We start from the raw sequence: 13,101 nt of genomic DNA on the forward strand, positions 1-13,101 counted from the left end.
CCGGGGCTAATCCAGCCGGCAAATCCTCCCAGTGGCACATGAGCTGGGCACACGTGGCGGGAGCTGATCTGGGAGTGTCTGGCACCTGCTGGGGTGGGGGTGTTGAGGCATCAGGTGTGGGGGACAGTGGGGTTTTGGGGTACTCGGGTGTCAGTGTGTGTCCTTGTTGCCCAGGTGTGTGTCCCTGTCACCCCAGTGTGTGCTTGTGTCACCCAGGTGTGCCACCCTGTCACCCAGGTGTGTGTCCATGTCACCCAGCTGTGTGTTCCTGGCGCCCAGGTGTGTGTCCCTGTTGCCCAGGTGTGCATCCATGTCACCCGGGTGTGTGTCCCTGTCACCCAGATATGTGTCCCTGTCACCCAGGGGTGTGCCTGTGTCACCCAAGTGTGTGTCCCTGTCACCCAGCTGTGTGTCCATGTCTCCCAGCTGCGTATGCCTGTGTCACACAGGTGTGTGTCCCTGTCACCCAACTCCATGTCCATGTTGCTCAGATGCATGTCCCTGTCACCCAGCTGTGTGCGCCTGTCACCCAGCTGTGTGACTGGGTGTGTACCATGGCTGTGGGTGCATGGATGGGGTGCCCATGTGTGCAGGGCTGTCCCTGTTCCCTCCTGGCTGTATCCCCCGGAGCACGTGTCCCCGTGTGCCCCCACATCCACATGGAGATGGGCTGTGTGTCCCTGCCTGTCCCTGTCTCTGTCTCTCCTTCTCCCTCTCCCTCTCCTGGTGCCAATCACTTTCCTGGTTCCAGAGTCCGTCTCTGTCCCTGTCCTGCTGCCTGTGCTGGTTCCTGTCCCTGTCTCAGTCCCTGTCCCTCTCGCTGTCCTGGTGCCAGTTCCCATCCTGGCCCCAGCCTTAGTTCCTTCTCTCTCCTGCTCCCAGTCCCTGTCCCTTTCCTGCTCCCCATCCTCCTCCTGGTCCCCACCCCTGTTCCTGTCCCGGTCTCATTCCTCTCCTTGTCACTGCCCCGTCCCTGTCTCAGTGCCAGTTTCTGTCCCGGTCCTGCCCCTTGTCCCCGTGTCAGTCTCGATCCTGCTCCCTGTCCCTCTTCCTGTCCCCAGTGTCATTCCTGTCCCTGCCCTGTCCTGCTGCCCAGCCTGGTCTCAGCCCTTTTCCCCATCTCAGTCCTGGTCCCAGCTCCCTGTCCCTCTCCTGGTCTCTGTTCTCATCCCCATCCCTACCCCTGTCCCGGTCCTTGTCCCTGTCCCAGTCTCAGTCCCTGCTTCTTGTCACTGTACTTCTCCTGGTCCACGTCCTCATCCAGGTCCTCACCCCCTTCCCATCTCAGTCTCTGCCTCTATCCTTATCCCTATCCCCATCCCCTGTCCGTGTCCCTATCCCTGTTCTGGTCTCTTTCCATGTCCCTATCCCTGTCCCCGGCCCATGTCCTGATTCCTATCCCTATCCCTGTCCTGGTCCCCATCCCTATCCCTACCCCTATCTCTATCCCTATCCCTATCCCTATCCCTATCCCTATCCCTATCCCTATCCCTATCCCTATCCCTATCCCTATCCCTATCCCTATCCCTATCCCTATCCCTATCCCTATCCCTGTCCCCGTCCCCGTCCCCGTCCCCATCCCCATCCCCATCCCCATCCATATCCCCATCCCTATCCCCATCCATATCCCCATCCCCATCCCCATCCCCATTCCTATCCCCATCCCCATTCCTATCCCCATCCCCATTCCTATCCCGATCCCGGTCCCATTCCCGGTTCGGTCTCTCGGGCTCCCCCTGCCCGCGGCGGGCGGCGCGGAGGGTCCTCCCCGCCAGCAGGGGGCGCTGGGGGCGGTGCGGCCATGGCGGCGGTGTGGGCGGTCCTCCCGTCCGGCAGGGGGCGCTGCGGCGCGGTGCGGGCGGTGCGGCCATGGCGGCGCTGCGGGCGGCCCTGCTCGCCCCGCTGCTGGCGCTGGGCCGGGCCGGGCCGGGCCCCGCCACCCCCGCAAGGGTCGAGGTGGCCGTGTCGGGGCCCAGGCCGGCGGGGCCGGAGCGGGACGGGGCCGGCGGCGGGGCCGCGGCGCCCGGCGGCTCGTACACGCTGCGTGGGGCCGTGCTGGGCGCGGGGGGAGGCGGGGCAGGGCCGGGCCGGGGGGGCCCGCGGGGGGAGCGGGAGGAGATGGAAATCCGCGGCCGCCTGGTGCTGGTGAGCGAGAGGGACCGGGAATGGGGCTGGGGGGCGGGGGGCACGGGCGAGGGACGGAGGGGGAGCGGTGGGTACTGGGGGGCACTGGGAGACATTGGGGGACCAGTGGGCATTGGGGGGCACTGGGCAGTGGAGAGAGGGGCTGTGGGGCCTGGGTGGGAAGGATGAAGGGGAGCGGTGGGAACTGAGGGGCACTGGGAGACACGGGGGGGCAGTGGGCGTTGGCGGGAGTTAGTGGTCAATGTGCGAGGGAGGGGGATTGGTCTGAACTGGGGCAGTGGGCACTGGGGGTATCTTTGGGCACTGGGAAGGGAATGGGGAGTGTGGAGCAGTGGGAAGTGGAGGGCACTGGGAGGCGCTGGGGGTTGGTGTGGAGGCCAGGGGCACTGGGGGACACTGAGCAGTGAGGGGGTCTCGCTGCCCGGGGGTGCCCAGCAGAACAGGGGAGGTGCAGGCAGGGCCAGGCCCTGTCCCCTGTGCCACCCTGTGCTTTGGGGATGCCCAAAGCCTCTGTGTCCATCCCGGCTGTCCTGGTCCCTGCCGTACCCCAGGTGGGTGAGGCAGAGCCGGAGCTGGGCAGTGCTGACAGCTGGATTGGGGTGGTGCCCGTGGGCACCGAGGAGCCACCCGAGGGCCCCCGCGGGGCCAAGGAGGAGTCCTTCACCACCGCCGTCGTCACCAAGGTGACCTCCTGCTTGGCCCTGTCCCCTCTGCTCATCTCTGTCCCCCCTGCCTGGTCCTGGTCCTCATTCTCTCTGCCCATCCCTGTCCCCTCTGCCCAGTCCTGTCCCCTCTGCCCAGTCCTGTCCCCTCTGCCCAGCCCTGTCCCCTCCACCCAGTCCTGTCCCCTCTGCCCAGTCCTGTCCCCTCTGCCCAGCCCTGTCCCCTCCACCCAGTCCTGTCCCCTCTGCCCATCCCTGTCACCTCTGCCGGCCCCTGTCCCCTTTGCCCCTTCCTTGTCCCCTCTGCCCGGCTCTATCCCCTCTGCCCCTTCCCTGTCCCCTCTGCCCATCCCTGTCCCCTCTGCTTGACCCTAGTCCTTGTTCTTTCTGCCTGGCCCAGGGGCTGCTGTGGTATTGGTGGGTCACAAGCCTCCAGAGGTGTCACTTGGGGTGTCTCCTCAGCAGATGTTGGGGGTTGTGCTTGTGCTTGGTGCCAGGGGGGTCCTTGACAGGGCCCTTTTGGGTCCCCTGTGACCTCAAAGAGGCGTGAGGTACTCCCTGCAGCAGGACAGGGGCTGGCAAGGGACACGCTGAGCTGCCCCCTGAGCGTGTCCCCGCTGTCCCCGCAGATGAAGCGAGCCCTGGTGCTGGGGGCCTCGGCCCTGCTCATCCTGGCGCTGAACCAGAACGCCATCCGGGAGGTAGGGCAGTGCCTCTGGGGGGCTGGGCCAGGGTCGGGCCCCCCTGATGGCTCTGCCCCCCTCCCCTTGCAGCTGGACGTGTCCCAGCTCCTCGCCAAGCCCGTCATCGTCATCCAGTCCTCTGACAACGTCACCAGGCTGCTGGGAGCGCTGCTGCGGTACGGGCTGGGCACTGCCTTTCCCTGCCCTATCCCTGCCCTGTCCCTGCCTGGTCCCTTCCCTATCCCTGCCTGGTCCCTGCCTGGTCCCCCACCCATCTGTGATGCCCAGGGGCTGCCCTGGGGATCTCTTACCCAGCATGTCATGTTTGCTGGGCTGGTGTTGCCTGCGCCGTGCCAGGCTGAGACACGTGTTTCCAGCGGGGGTTTGGGTCAGATCCAGCCCTTCCCCAGGGTTGGAGCCCTTCCATGGGTCCCTTCCATGGTCCCTTCCATGGCAGCAGGGGTGACAGTGGCCTCAGCCAAGAGCTTTAGGACTCTCGGTACAAATTATCCAGCCTGGCTGGTTCTCGGCATGGAACTGGCATCCCCAACACTTCTGGGGGTGTTTGTCCTCACCAGCTGCAGCAGTAGGACCCCCTTGGTGATCCTGACATGTGGGACATTGGGATTGCTGCCTTGGAGTCATAGATGGGGAAACTGAGGCACGGGGCTGGGAGGAAGAGCCCTGGGCAGGGTCACTGAGGGCTGGGCATGGCTGGGGAGGGAGTGTCTCGCTGTTACCTCCTGTGTGTTCCTCTGTCCCCCCTGGTCCACATCTGGGAAGGGGGTGCTCCCTGGCATTGGGGTCTGTGCCCAGATCCTGCTGTGCCCATGGAACTGACACTCCTTTTTGCTCACAGTGGGCTCCGGGCCACAGCAAAGATCACATACCAGGCGGTGCTGCTGGAGAACCTGGTATGTAGGTCCTTCCTCCTCCTCTTCTTCCTCTCTCTCCCAGTGGGAGGGCAGGGCATGGCTGTGCCCAGCCAAACTTGCCCAATGCACGGGGAGCAGCTGCAGGGCACAGTGCCCAGCCCCACAGTGTCCCAGTGTCCCCGTGGGAGTGGGGCAGGTGGCAGTACCACTGTTCCTCCTCCCGGAACACGTGTGCTCCCGTCACCGGACGCTGCCGTGGCCATCAGCAATGCCGTGTCCTGCCTTGCAGGGGGTGACCCTCACCCTGTGGTCCACGTGTGGCCTGTCCCGAGGGGGCCTCTACGGGGAGTGGCAGGGGGTCATCTGCCCCGGGGAGAGCAGCTCGCAGGTCCAGGTACGGCACCGGGGGGGTCCTGGTGGGGCCGAGAGCAGGGGGAGGTCTCCAGCTTAACCCCCCCGTCGTGCCATTCCCACAGAAGTACCTGCAGCAGCTGTGGAACACCATCCTGCTGATCGCCCTGCTGCTCTGCACCGGGGTCATGGTGCAGGCACAGCGCCAGTCGCGGCAGGACCTGTCAGAGCGGGATGCCGAGGTGGGAACGTCCCCGCTGTGCCCTGTGCTGGGGGCAGTGGCAGGCGGGCCTGCCCCTGCCCCTTGGCTCTGCCCCTGACCCCTGGCTCTGCCCTTGCAGCTGGACCTGAAGCAGCACATTCGGCGGCGGCTGTTGGCGCTGAAAACCCGGCGGTACAACCCCGGGAAGCTGCCGCGGAGCCGGGCCTGTGAGATCGATAGCTGTGCTGTGTGCTTGGACCAGTTCCACAAGAGTCAGGTGGGACTGGGGGGCCTGGAGCCTGCCCTGGGGGCACCTGTGCTGGTGCCACCCTGGGATGAGGTGTCCCTGCTGGGTCCGTTCACGTGTGCCCTCCCTTCCCTGCCGGCAGTGGCTGCGGGTGCTGCCCTGCTCCCATGAGTTCCACCGGGACTGTGTGGATCCCTGGCTCCTGCTGCAGCAGACCTGCCCTCTCTGCAAGCGCAACATCCTGGGTGAGAACTGCCATGGCACCTGGCCAGGACCCCTTGGTCACCCCGGGGCGTGGGCTGGGGAGCACTGAGAGCCCTCCAGGCTCCCTGTGCCATGGCTCTCCACCCTTCTCCCTTGCAGGGAACTGCTGCACGGACACCTAGCGGGCCTGAGGACACTCCAGGGACAGACCCACGGCCACTCCGGGGAGAGGGAGGGGACAGTGGGTGCCCAGTGAGTGGCACCTGCTGCCAGAGCTGGGTCAGTGTGGCTGTGCCACCACAGCACCCGGACACCAGAGGGAAGGACTCAGGGCTCTCTGATGGGTGTGAGTAGAGGGGTGGGAGGTCCAGATGGGCAGTGCCGGGTAGGGAAGCTACGGGGGCACCCATGGGTGTAACGGGGTGGGGGCTGGGGACAGGGAGAGTCCTGACCCTGCCACCCTTGCCCTACTCATGGGAATTTTTCTAAGTCTTGGGTTTTTTGTCTATTTGCTGGTGGCCATGGCAGGGTGGGCAGAGCCCGGCTGTGGAACCAGCCCCTCGGGGAGGTGCGGGACAGACCTGCCAGGGCTGGGGCTGGCAGGACTGCAGGGTGACCCATGGCCCTGCTGTGGGAGGGCAGGGGGCAAGGATGCTTTATTTATAGTAACTTATTAGAAAGGATGGCACGAGTCGGCTGCAGAGCCACCACTGGGCTCCTCTCACCCAGCATGTTAGTGGGGACATGCCATGAGCCCTGCCTGGCTCCTGCCCCACAGGCTGCAGCGTGGCACGTGTCCATCCCTATTAAACACAGAGCAAGGACTGGCTGTGTGGCTTGTGTGGGGCTCATGGGGCAGCTGGGAGGTCATGGCCAGCCTGTGCCAGTGCCTCGGTAGTCCCCAGCCCCTCTGGGTGCTCATGGAGTGAGGAATGACTTTTCCAGGCTGTGGCTGTGCTGGTGGCCAAGAGCGGCTGGGATTCCTTCATCCCAGCCCAGCTCTGCCTTCCTCTTCCAAGTGTGGCCACATCCCAGTCCCCTCTTGGGAATGGTTCCTGGCAGGAACTAACACACACAGTGCCCAGGCATTGGCACAGGCAGGGCTGTGCTGGGGCCTCCAACAGCAGTGTAGCCAAGGGTGACTGAGCTCCAGCGCCCAGGAACGTCCCTGGAGCAGCTCCACAAGGAACAGGCAGAGCCCGGGTTTCCCAAGGGAATGTGTATTCCTGATGCACAAAGACCTGGTAACAAGATCCCCCTGGGCAGCGCAGGTGTCTGCTCATGGAACAGTTAGTTTCTCTGTTGGAAGATCAGCTCATCAGTGTTTATTTGTGGTGGGTCCCTGTGTGGTGCAAGGGGGGGTCGAGCCCCAGGCGTCCCACTGGGAGTGACAGGCTGGGTCTGGCCTGGAATGTGGGCCCTGCCCGGAGCACCTTGGAGTGCTGGCTGCTGGGAACTCGATGCCAGGCTTTGTCCATGCATCCTGGCATCCCTCTGCTGTCGCTGCTGCCTCCCCTGCTGGGCCACCTGCAGTGGTGGGAGCAGTTAGAGAAGAGCAGAGAAACTCCCAGCCCCTTTCTCTGGGCTCCTACTCACCCCGTGTCCTGCCCGCTGGCCTCCCCTTGGAGCTGGGACCCCAGCTGGGCCTGTGGGATTAGCTGAGGCAGGGAAGAGAAGAGGGGGTAAAATTCCACATCTCCCCAGCATTCAGCTCCAGTGACAGCCCTCAGCCTCTGGCCTGGAGGTGTCACTGCTGGAACCAGCCCTGGGCACCTCGGCCAACACCAGTCAAAGCAGAGTGACCTCTGAGCAGCATGAGGATCCCAGCCTGGCCCTCCTGGGGTCCCCAGAGGATGTCTGGGGGCCATGGGGTGGTTTTGGGGTGCACAGCACCCACCCCTCTGCCCCATGGCCCCAGCTCACCTTGAGCACGCCCTGCTGGGCAGCCGCCTTCACCTTGGCCAGCACAGCGCCCAGCCGCGCGTTCTCCCGCTCCAGCACCCCGATCCGGATGCTGTTGGCCTGGAGCTGATGCTCCATGTCCTCCATCAAGTTCCCAGTGCCTGCAGGCAAAATCCAGCGGAGCTCAGCCTGCTCAGAGGTGTGGGCATCCCTCCTGCCTGCCAAGGAAAGGAGCCTGCCCCAGCCTGGGAGCACGGGCACAGCCTCGGAGGTGGCAGCTGGGACCCCAAACCCTGTGGGCAAATGAAGCTCTGCCATGTCCTGGTCCTGCTGTAATTCCTGGCCTGGAGGTGGGATGCATGGCACCCACATAGGGAAGCACATTGGGACGGTCACAGCTTAACACAGCCCAGGGCCTGAGCTCTTCCTGGTTATCAGTGGGACAAATGGTGTGTCTGGGGCCAGCAGGATCCCCTCGGAGACCCCAAAGGCACTAGCCCAGGGTGTTGCTACTCCCTTACTCTCAAACTGCGCCTCAGTGGGGACATGGAGCTCAGGGAAGAACACCAGGAGCCTCTCCCGCTCCCTCAGCTCCTGCGCCTGCTCCTCCAGCCGAGACGTGTTTGTCTGCAGCTCCAGGATGGATTGCTCCAGGGCCAGCTTCTCCTGCTGCAGCGTGTCCAGCAGCTCCTGTGTGGCACAGTGGGGAGGAGGGGAGGTTTGCAGGATGAGGAATCCCATGGGAGCACTCAGACCTCCATGGAAAACTCCCTCCCTTTCCTCATGTGATAAGGTTGTCCCATGAAGTTGAAAAAGGGACAGGAATAATGTGCAGGGTCTTGGCTCTAAGGTCCTTGTGTGACCTGGAAGCAGCAGCACTGAATATGTCTAGGAATGGGCACACTGGAGATGTGGGAGCAGCCTGAGGTGTCCCTTTCTGTTGCCTTGGGTGTGGGAAAAATCAGTGGAGACCTGTCTGCAAGGGGCTGAGGGAGAGTCCGGGAGGGATGACCATGTGGCAATGTCACCATGTCACCCAGAGTGCCCCTCCTGGAAAGCTCTGGCTGTGGGTGTGGGTCAGGGCACCGTGTGGCTCTGGACACGCCCGTGGCACAGCTGTGTGCCACACCTGGGTACCAGCTCTCACCTGCTGCACCTGGAGCTGTTTCCTGCTCTGCTCCCGGCTCTGCTCCAGCTGCTCCTCCAGCCGGGCCTTGTCCTCCTCGGCCTCTCCCAGGCTGTTCTGCAGCTCCTCCTGCTCCCGGTCCAGCCTGTCAAGCTGCTGCAGCAGGAGCTTCTGCTTGGCCTGCAGGGACTGTGGGGGTGGGTGAGGCCGTGTGGGGCTGTGGCACCCGCTCCCCCCAGCCCTGACGCCGGGGCAGCTCCAGGCCGGCTGTACCTCCTCGTGCAGCAGCACACTCTGCACTCGGACCTTCTCCTTCTCCAGCTCCAAGCTGGTGGCACTCAGCTCCTGCTCCAGGCTGTCCCGCTGGCCTGTGAGCATCTGCACCTTCTCCTCCAGCTCCAGCATCTGGCTCCGGGCCACCATGGTGGTCCTCATCTCCTCTAGCAAGGTGGTCTTGGTGAGCTCTGGGGAGACACAGCAGCTGTGGCCCAGGCTGGGCAGGGGGCAACAAGTGGAAGGTCCAGAAAGATGCTGCCAGGGCTGGAGCCCCTCTGCTCTGGAGCCAGGCTGGGAGAGCTGGGGGGCTTCACCTGGAGAAGAGAAGGCTCCAGGGAGAGCTGAGAGCCCCTTCCAGGGCTTAAAGAGGCCCCAGGAGAGCTGGAGAGGGACTGGGGACAAGGGCTGGAGGGACAGGACACAGGGAATGGCTTCCCACTGCCAGAAGGCAGGGATAGATGGGAGATTGGGAAGGAATTGTTGGCTGGGAGGGTGGGAAGACCCTGGCACAGTTGCCCAGAGAAGCTGTGGCTGCCCCTGGATCTCTGGAAGTGTCCAAGGCCAGGTTGGACAGGGCTTGGAGCAACCTGGTCTAGTGGAAGGTGTCCCTGCCCATGGCAAGGGGTGCATCTGAATGGGCTTTAAGGTCCTTCTGACCCAAAGCATTCCATGATTCTATGATTTAGGTGCCCCCAATGCCCTGCACAGGTCCTGGCAAGGGGGGGAAGGTCTGACAGGACAGCTGTGACCCCCCAAATCTCCACTAGCAGCAGCCTATTCTGCACTGGGTGATGTTGGGGCACTGCTGTGAAGGAGGCCCTTCCTCTGCCCATCCCTACCAGCTCTACAGCCTGATCTGGGTGCACTGGGGGCTACGTGGGTGTGAAACACCATAAGAGGGACAAGGGTGGGGGAAATGTGCGTGCCGGGTGACCCTGGGGGTCCTCACCGAGCTCCTGCAGAGCTGCCTGCTTCACCTCCAGCTCCTCCTTCAGGGTGGAGAGTCGCTCCTCCAGCAGAGCTGCTCCTAAATCAGCATAAAAAACCCCTCCAATTAATCAGCTCCTCAAAAAAACTAAAGTGAAGCAGAAAACAGGCCCACCAAAGTTTTTTCATCCAGTGATTGTGTTGTGCTGCAGCAGGGAGGAGGCAGTGACAGCACATGGACAACCAGCTCCTGCTGCCTCACAGCAGGGAAAATCCCCCAGCACCTACAAAAATCCATGGCAAAAGCTCTGCTCCTGGTGGTGGGGCCCAAATTTGCCCATGAACTGTGCTTCTCCTGCACATACCCCCAGGACTGGGAGGGAATGCTGGGAACAGCTCTGTACCTCTTCTTAGATCATCCTTATCCTGCTCCAGCCTGGCCACAGCCTCCGAATGCTCCTTGTCCTTGGCTTTCAGGCTCTGCTCTGCCTTCCTCTGCTGCTGCACTTGGGTCTCCCTCTCTGCCTGCAGCTTCCAGGAAAAGTCCTCCACCTGTTTCCTCAGCTCCTCCTTCTGTTTCCCCACCTTTTCCAGCTCAGCCTTCACCGGGTTCAGCTGCTGCAGCAGCTCCTGGAGGTGTTTGTTAATCCGGGAGAGATCCTTGCTCTGCTCTGTGGCCCAGTAGCTCAGCTCTGTCGCAGAGAGGCTCCTTCTCCCTGTGCTGTCCTCCAGCACCCCCTGGAATTTGCTGAGGGCCGAGGGGATGTTCTGGCTCCGGCAGAGGCTGGTGATGGCTCTGCCCACCTCCCGCAGGCTGGCCTGGGCGCTGGAGCAGCTGTCACAGGAGCCCAGGGGGCACCTCGAGGTCTGTGTGGGGACACTGCGGGTGCCCTGGGCCAGGCTGGGGCCAGCCTTGGGCTGGGAGCTGTCCAAACTGCCCAGAGAGTGAGGAGGGGACTGCTGTGTGGGGATCTCCTTCCTGCAATCCTTGTCCTGAGGGAGAGAGCACAGAACAGGACCAGTGCCCAGATCGAACTGGAAATGATCCATAAGAGCCCAAACTGGAGGTGTGAGCTGTGGGAACGGGACAGCAGTGCAGCCAAGGGACAGTGACCAAGGGGCAGCCTCAGCAGCAGAAGCTGCTCCCCACCTCCCCTTCTTGTGACCATCCCTTCTTTCCCACCCCCTGTGCTGTCTCCTGGGTGTGCCACATGGATTATTGTGAGACTTCTCCATAAGAAAGAACTTTTTGGGGAAAATAAAATGCAGGGGAGGGACGTGGTGTTTTTACCACCAGTTATTTCACAGATTTGAAGCAGCTCAGCCCCTCAGTGGGGTTGGCAGAACTGCAGCATTTTGGCAGAAGGAGAATATTTTCCAAGCTACAGAGGCAGCCAAGCTCACCCATCCCGAGATCCTGGTGGAGGATGGATCCAGCAGCACGGCAGGTAGTAGGGGAGGGAAGGGACTCAGGCGGGGAGGGCACAGTGTGGGACAGATGTGACACACAGGTCAGCACTCAAAAGGTTGGAGCACAGGATGTCCCATGGTCCAAATCCCGGGGGGGTGACCCCAGATGTCCCACCTGGTGCTGGAGCTGCTGGCAGAAGGCCCCCAGTCTCAGCATGGTGCTCCAGAACCTCCTGGCTGTGAGCCCTGCGGACATGCAGGGCCCCGGGCCCCGCGCCGGCGGCACCGCGCGCCCGCACAGCACCATCTCCGCGTAGCCCGTGAAGCTCTGCAGCAGCAGCAGGAGCCTGTCCCGGCAGGAGAACACGCCTTGGAGCCACAGGGATCAGGAATGGGAGCTGGGAGAGGTTGTTGGCCCCCTCCCCAGCCCCTGCACAAAGCCAGTGAGGCGCAGGAGGGTGGGATCGGTGCTCCCGGGACCTCCCGTCCACAGCCGAGATCACTCCATGGAGCAGCATTTGGTGGGATCAAAGTCAGGCTGTGCACACTGGCTGTGATTAGGCTCTCTCTAAAGTTTTGGGGCACTAATTCTAATTTTTAGGGCCAGCAGCTGTGAGGGAATGGCTCATCTTTTAAACCAGGGCTGTATTTATTGCACCAACACTGCAGGAGGGGCTTTTCCCTCTCAGGGCTGTCAGTGTAGCTGTGCCCCAGTGTTTTCAAGGTTTTGGGAGGCAGATTAAAAAGCCTGTCCCATCTGCCCAGGTGCCCTCAGCTCCCAGCTGGAGCAGCAGCTGGCTCTGCTCCTTTGTGGCCAGTTTGGAGCTCTGAGCAGGGAGAGGAGTTGGGTTTTAAAGCTCAGGGTTGAGCTGCAGGGCATGAGGGTGAAGTGCTGAGGTGCTGGCACTGCTCATCATGGAAATATGTGGGAGAAAGCATCCAAAAGACTTCATAGAATTATGGAATATCCCAGTTGGAAGGGACCCACAAGGATCATCAGTCCAACCCCTGGCCCTGCACAGACACCCCAACAATCCCACCCTGTCCCTGAGAGTGTTGTCCAAATCCTCCTGGAGCTCTGGCAGCCTTGGGGCTGTGCCCACTGCCCTGGGGAGCCTGGTCAGTCCCAACCAGCCTCTGGGGGAAGAACCTTTGCCTGAGATCCAACTCAACCCTGCCCTGACACAGCTCCAGCCATTCCCTGGGGCCTGTCATAGGTCAAAAATAGCAGAGCTCAGTGCCTGCCCCTCATGAGGAAGCTGCAGACCCTGGTGAGCTCTGACCTCAGTCTCCTCCAGCTGAACAAGCCAAGTGCCCTCACCCTCAGCTTCTCCTCAAGGCCCTTCACCATCCTCCCAGCTCTCCTTTGGACACAGCTTTATGTCCTTTTTCTACCGAGGTGCCCAAAGCTGCCCCCAGGATTCGGCTGAGCTCAGCAGGTTGGACCCACGACCCCTTCCCTCTGGGGTGCTCAGGGCTGTCTCACCTGTCTATGAGCAGCTCCAGCAGCACCACGTGTGAGTGCTGGCTGAACTCGGGCTCGCTCTCGCTGTGCCTGTACCGCTGCAGCAGCAGCGACATGTCCAGGTCGCAGGACACCTTGTCGGGGAACTTCCATGACGGGAACCGCGCGGCGCCGGCCCGGGAGGTCACGTCGGCAATGGCAGCCTGCAGGTCCTGCAGGTCGGCCCGCAGGCTCTCCATGCAGCCGCGGTGGCCCAGCAGGTGCGCCATGGTGGGCGGTGGGACACGGGCTGGGAACCACGGGGCCACCAGGCCAGGGTGCTGAGGGGTCACCGGGTGTGCGATGGAGGGAACGCCCTACCGGGACAGCCCGCTGGAAAGGGACTGGCACGGTGGTAGCGGGCCCGAGGGGCTTCAGGAGGGCGGGGGAAGCAGAGGGAACCGGGAGGAACCGGGAGGAAACAGGGTGAACGGCAGGGAGGAGGGGCCGGGCCGGGCCGGGCTAGGCCGCGGCGTCCCGGCCCTGTTGCCATGGTAACCTTCCCCCCACCCCGCAGTGGTACGCGCCTGCTCTGTGTGGGTTCCCCCCGCGGGGGCCGCTCATGGTACGGCCCACGGCGCGCGCGC

The 13,101-nt window shown here is 63.0% G+C and overlaps 3 protein-coding genes across 3 annotated transcripts; 1 reads left to right on the forward strand and 2 right to left on the reverse strand.

Annotated features, from left to right (window-relative positions):
* The first annotated feature begins 1,869 nt into the window (after positions 1-1,869).
* RNF215 (ring finger protein 215) lies at positions 1,870-6,194 on the forward strand. The gene is made up of 10 exons (XM_032705653.1): positions 1,870-2,145; positions 2,697-2,828; positions 3,437-3,508; positions 3,581-3,666; positions 4,350-4,404; positions 4,655-4,759; positions 4,842-4,958; positions 5,058-5,195; positions 5,308-5,410; positions 5,529-6,194. The coding sequence occupies exons 1-10, from the start codon at positions 1,870-1,872 to the stop codon at positions 5,549-5,551; spliced, it is 1,107 nt and encodes a 368-aa protein (XP_032561544.1). The 3' UTR covers positions 5,552-6,194.
* Positions 6,195-6,674: 480 nt separating this feature from the next.
* Positions 6,675-10,665, reverse strand: LOC116795722 (coiled-coil domain-containing protein 157-like). The gene is made up of 8 exons (XM_032705652.1): positions 10,005-10,665; positions 9,623-9,700; positions 8,671-8,861; positions 8,419-8,586; positions 7,793-7,961; positions 7,293-7,489; positions 6,966-7,027; positions 6,675-6,896 (listed from the first exon to the last, which is right to left on the reverse strand). The coding sequence occupies exons 1-8, from the start codon at positions 10,648-10,650 to the stop codon at positions 6,695-6,697; spliced, it is 1,713 nt and encodes a 570-aa protein (XP_032561543.1). The 5' UTR covers positions 10,651-10,665; the 3' UTR covers positions 6,675-6,694.
* Positions 10,666-12,492: 1,827 nt separating this feature from the next.
* LOC116795724 (coiled-coil domain-containing protein 157-like) lies at positions 12,493-13,064 on the reverse strand. The gene has a single exon (XM_032705654.1). The coding sequence runs from the start codon at positions 12,742-12,744 to the stop codon at positions 12,493-12,495; it is 252 nt and encodes an 83-aa protein (XP_032561545.1). The 5' UTR covers positions 12,745-13,064.
* Between the last annotated feature and the right edge of the window lie 37 nt (positions 13,065-13,101).

Source organism: Chiroxiphia lanceolata, chromosome 18 (assembly GCF_009829145.1).
Source record: "Chiroxiphia lanceolata isolate bChiLan1 chromosome 18, bChiLan1.pri, whole genome shotgun sequence".
NCBI classification, from domain to species: Eukaryota; Metazoa; Chordata; class Aves; order Passeriformes; family Pipridae; genus Chiroxiphia; species Chiroxiphia lanceolata.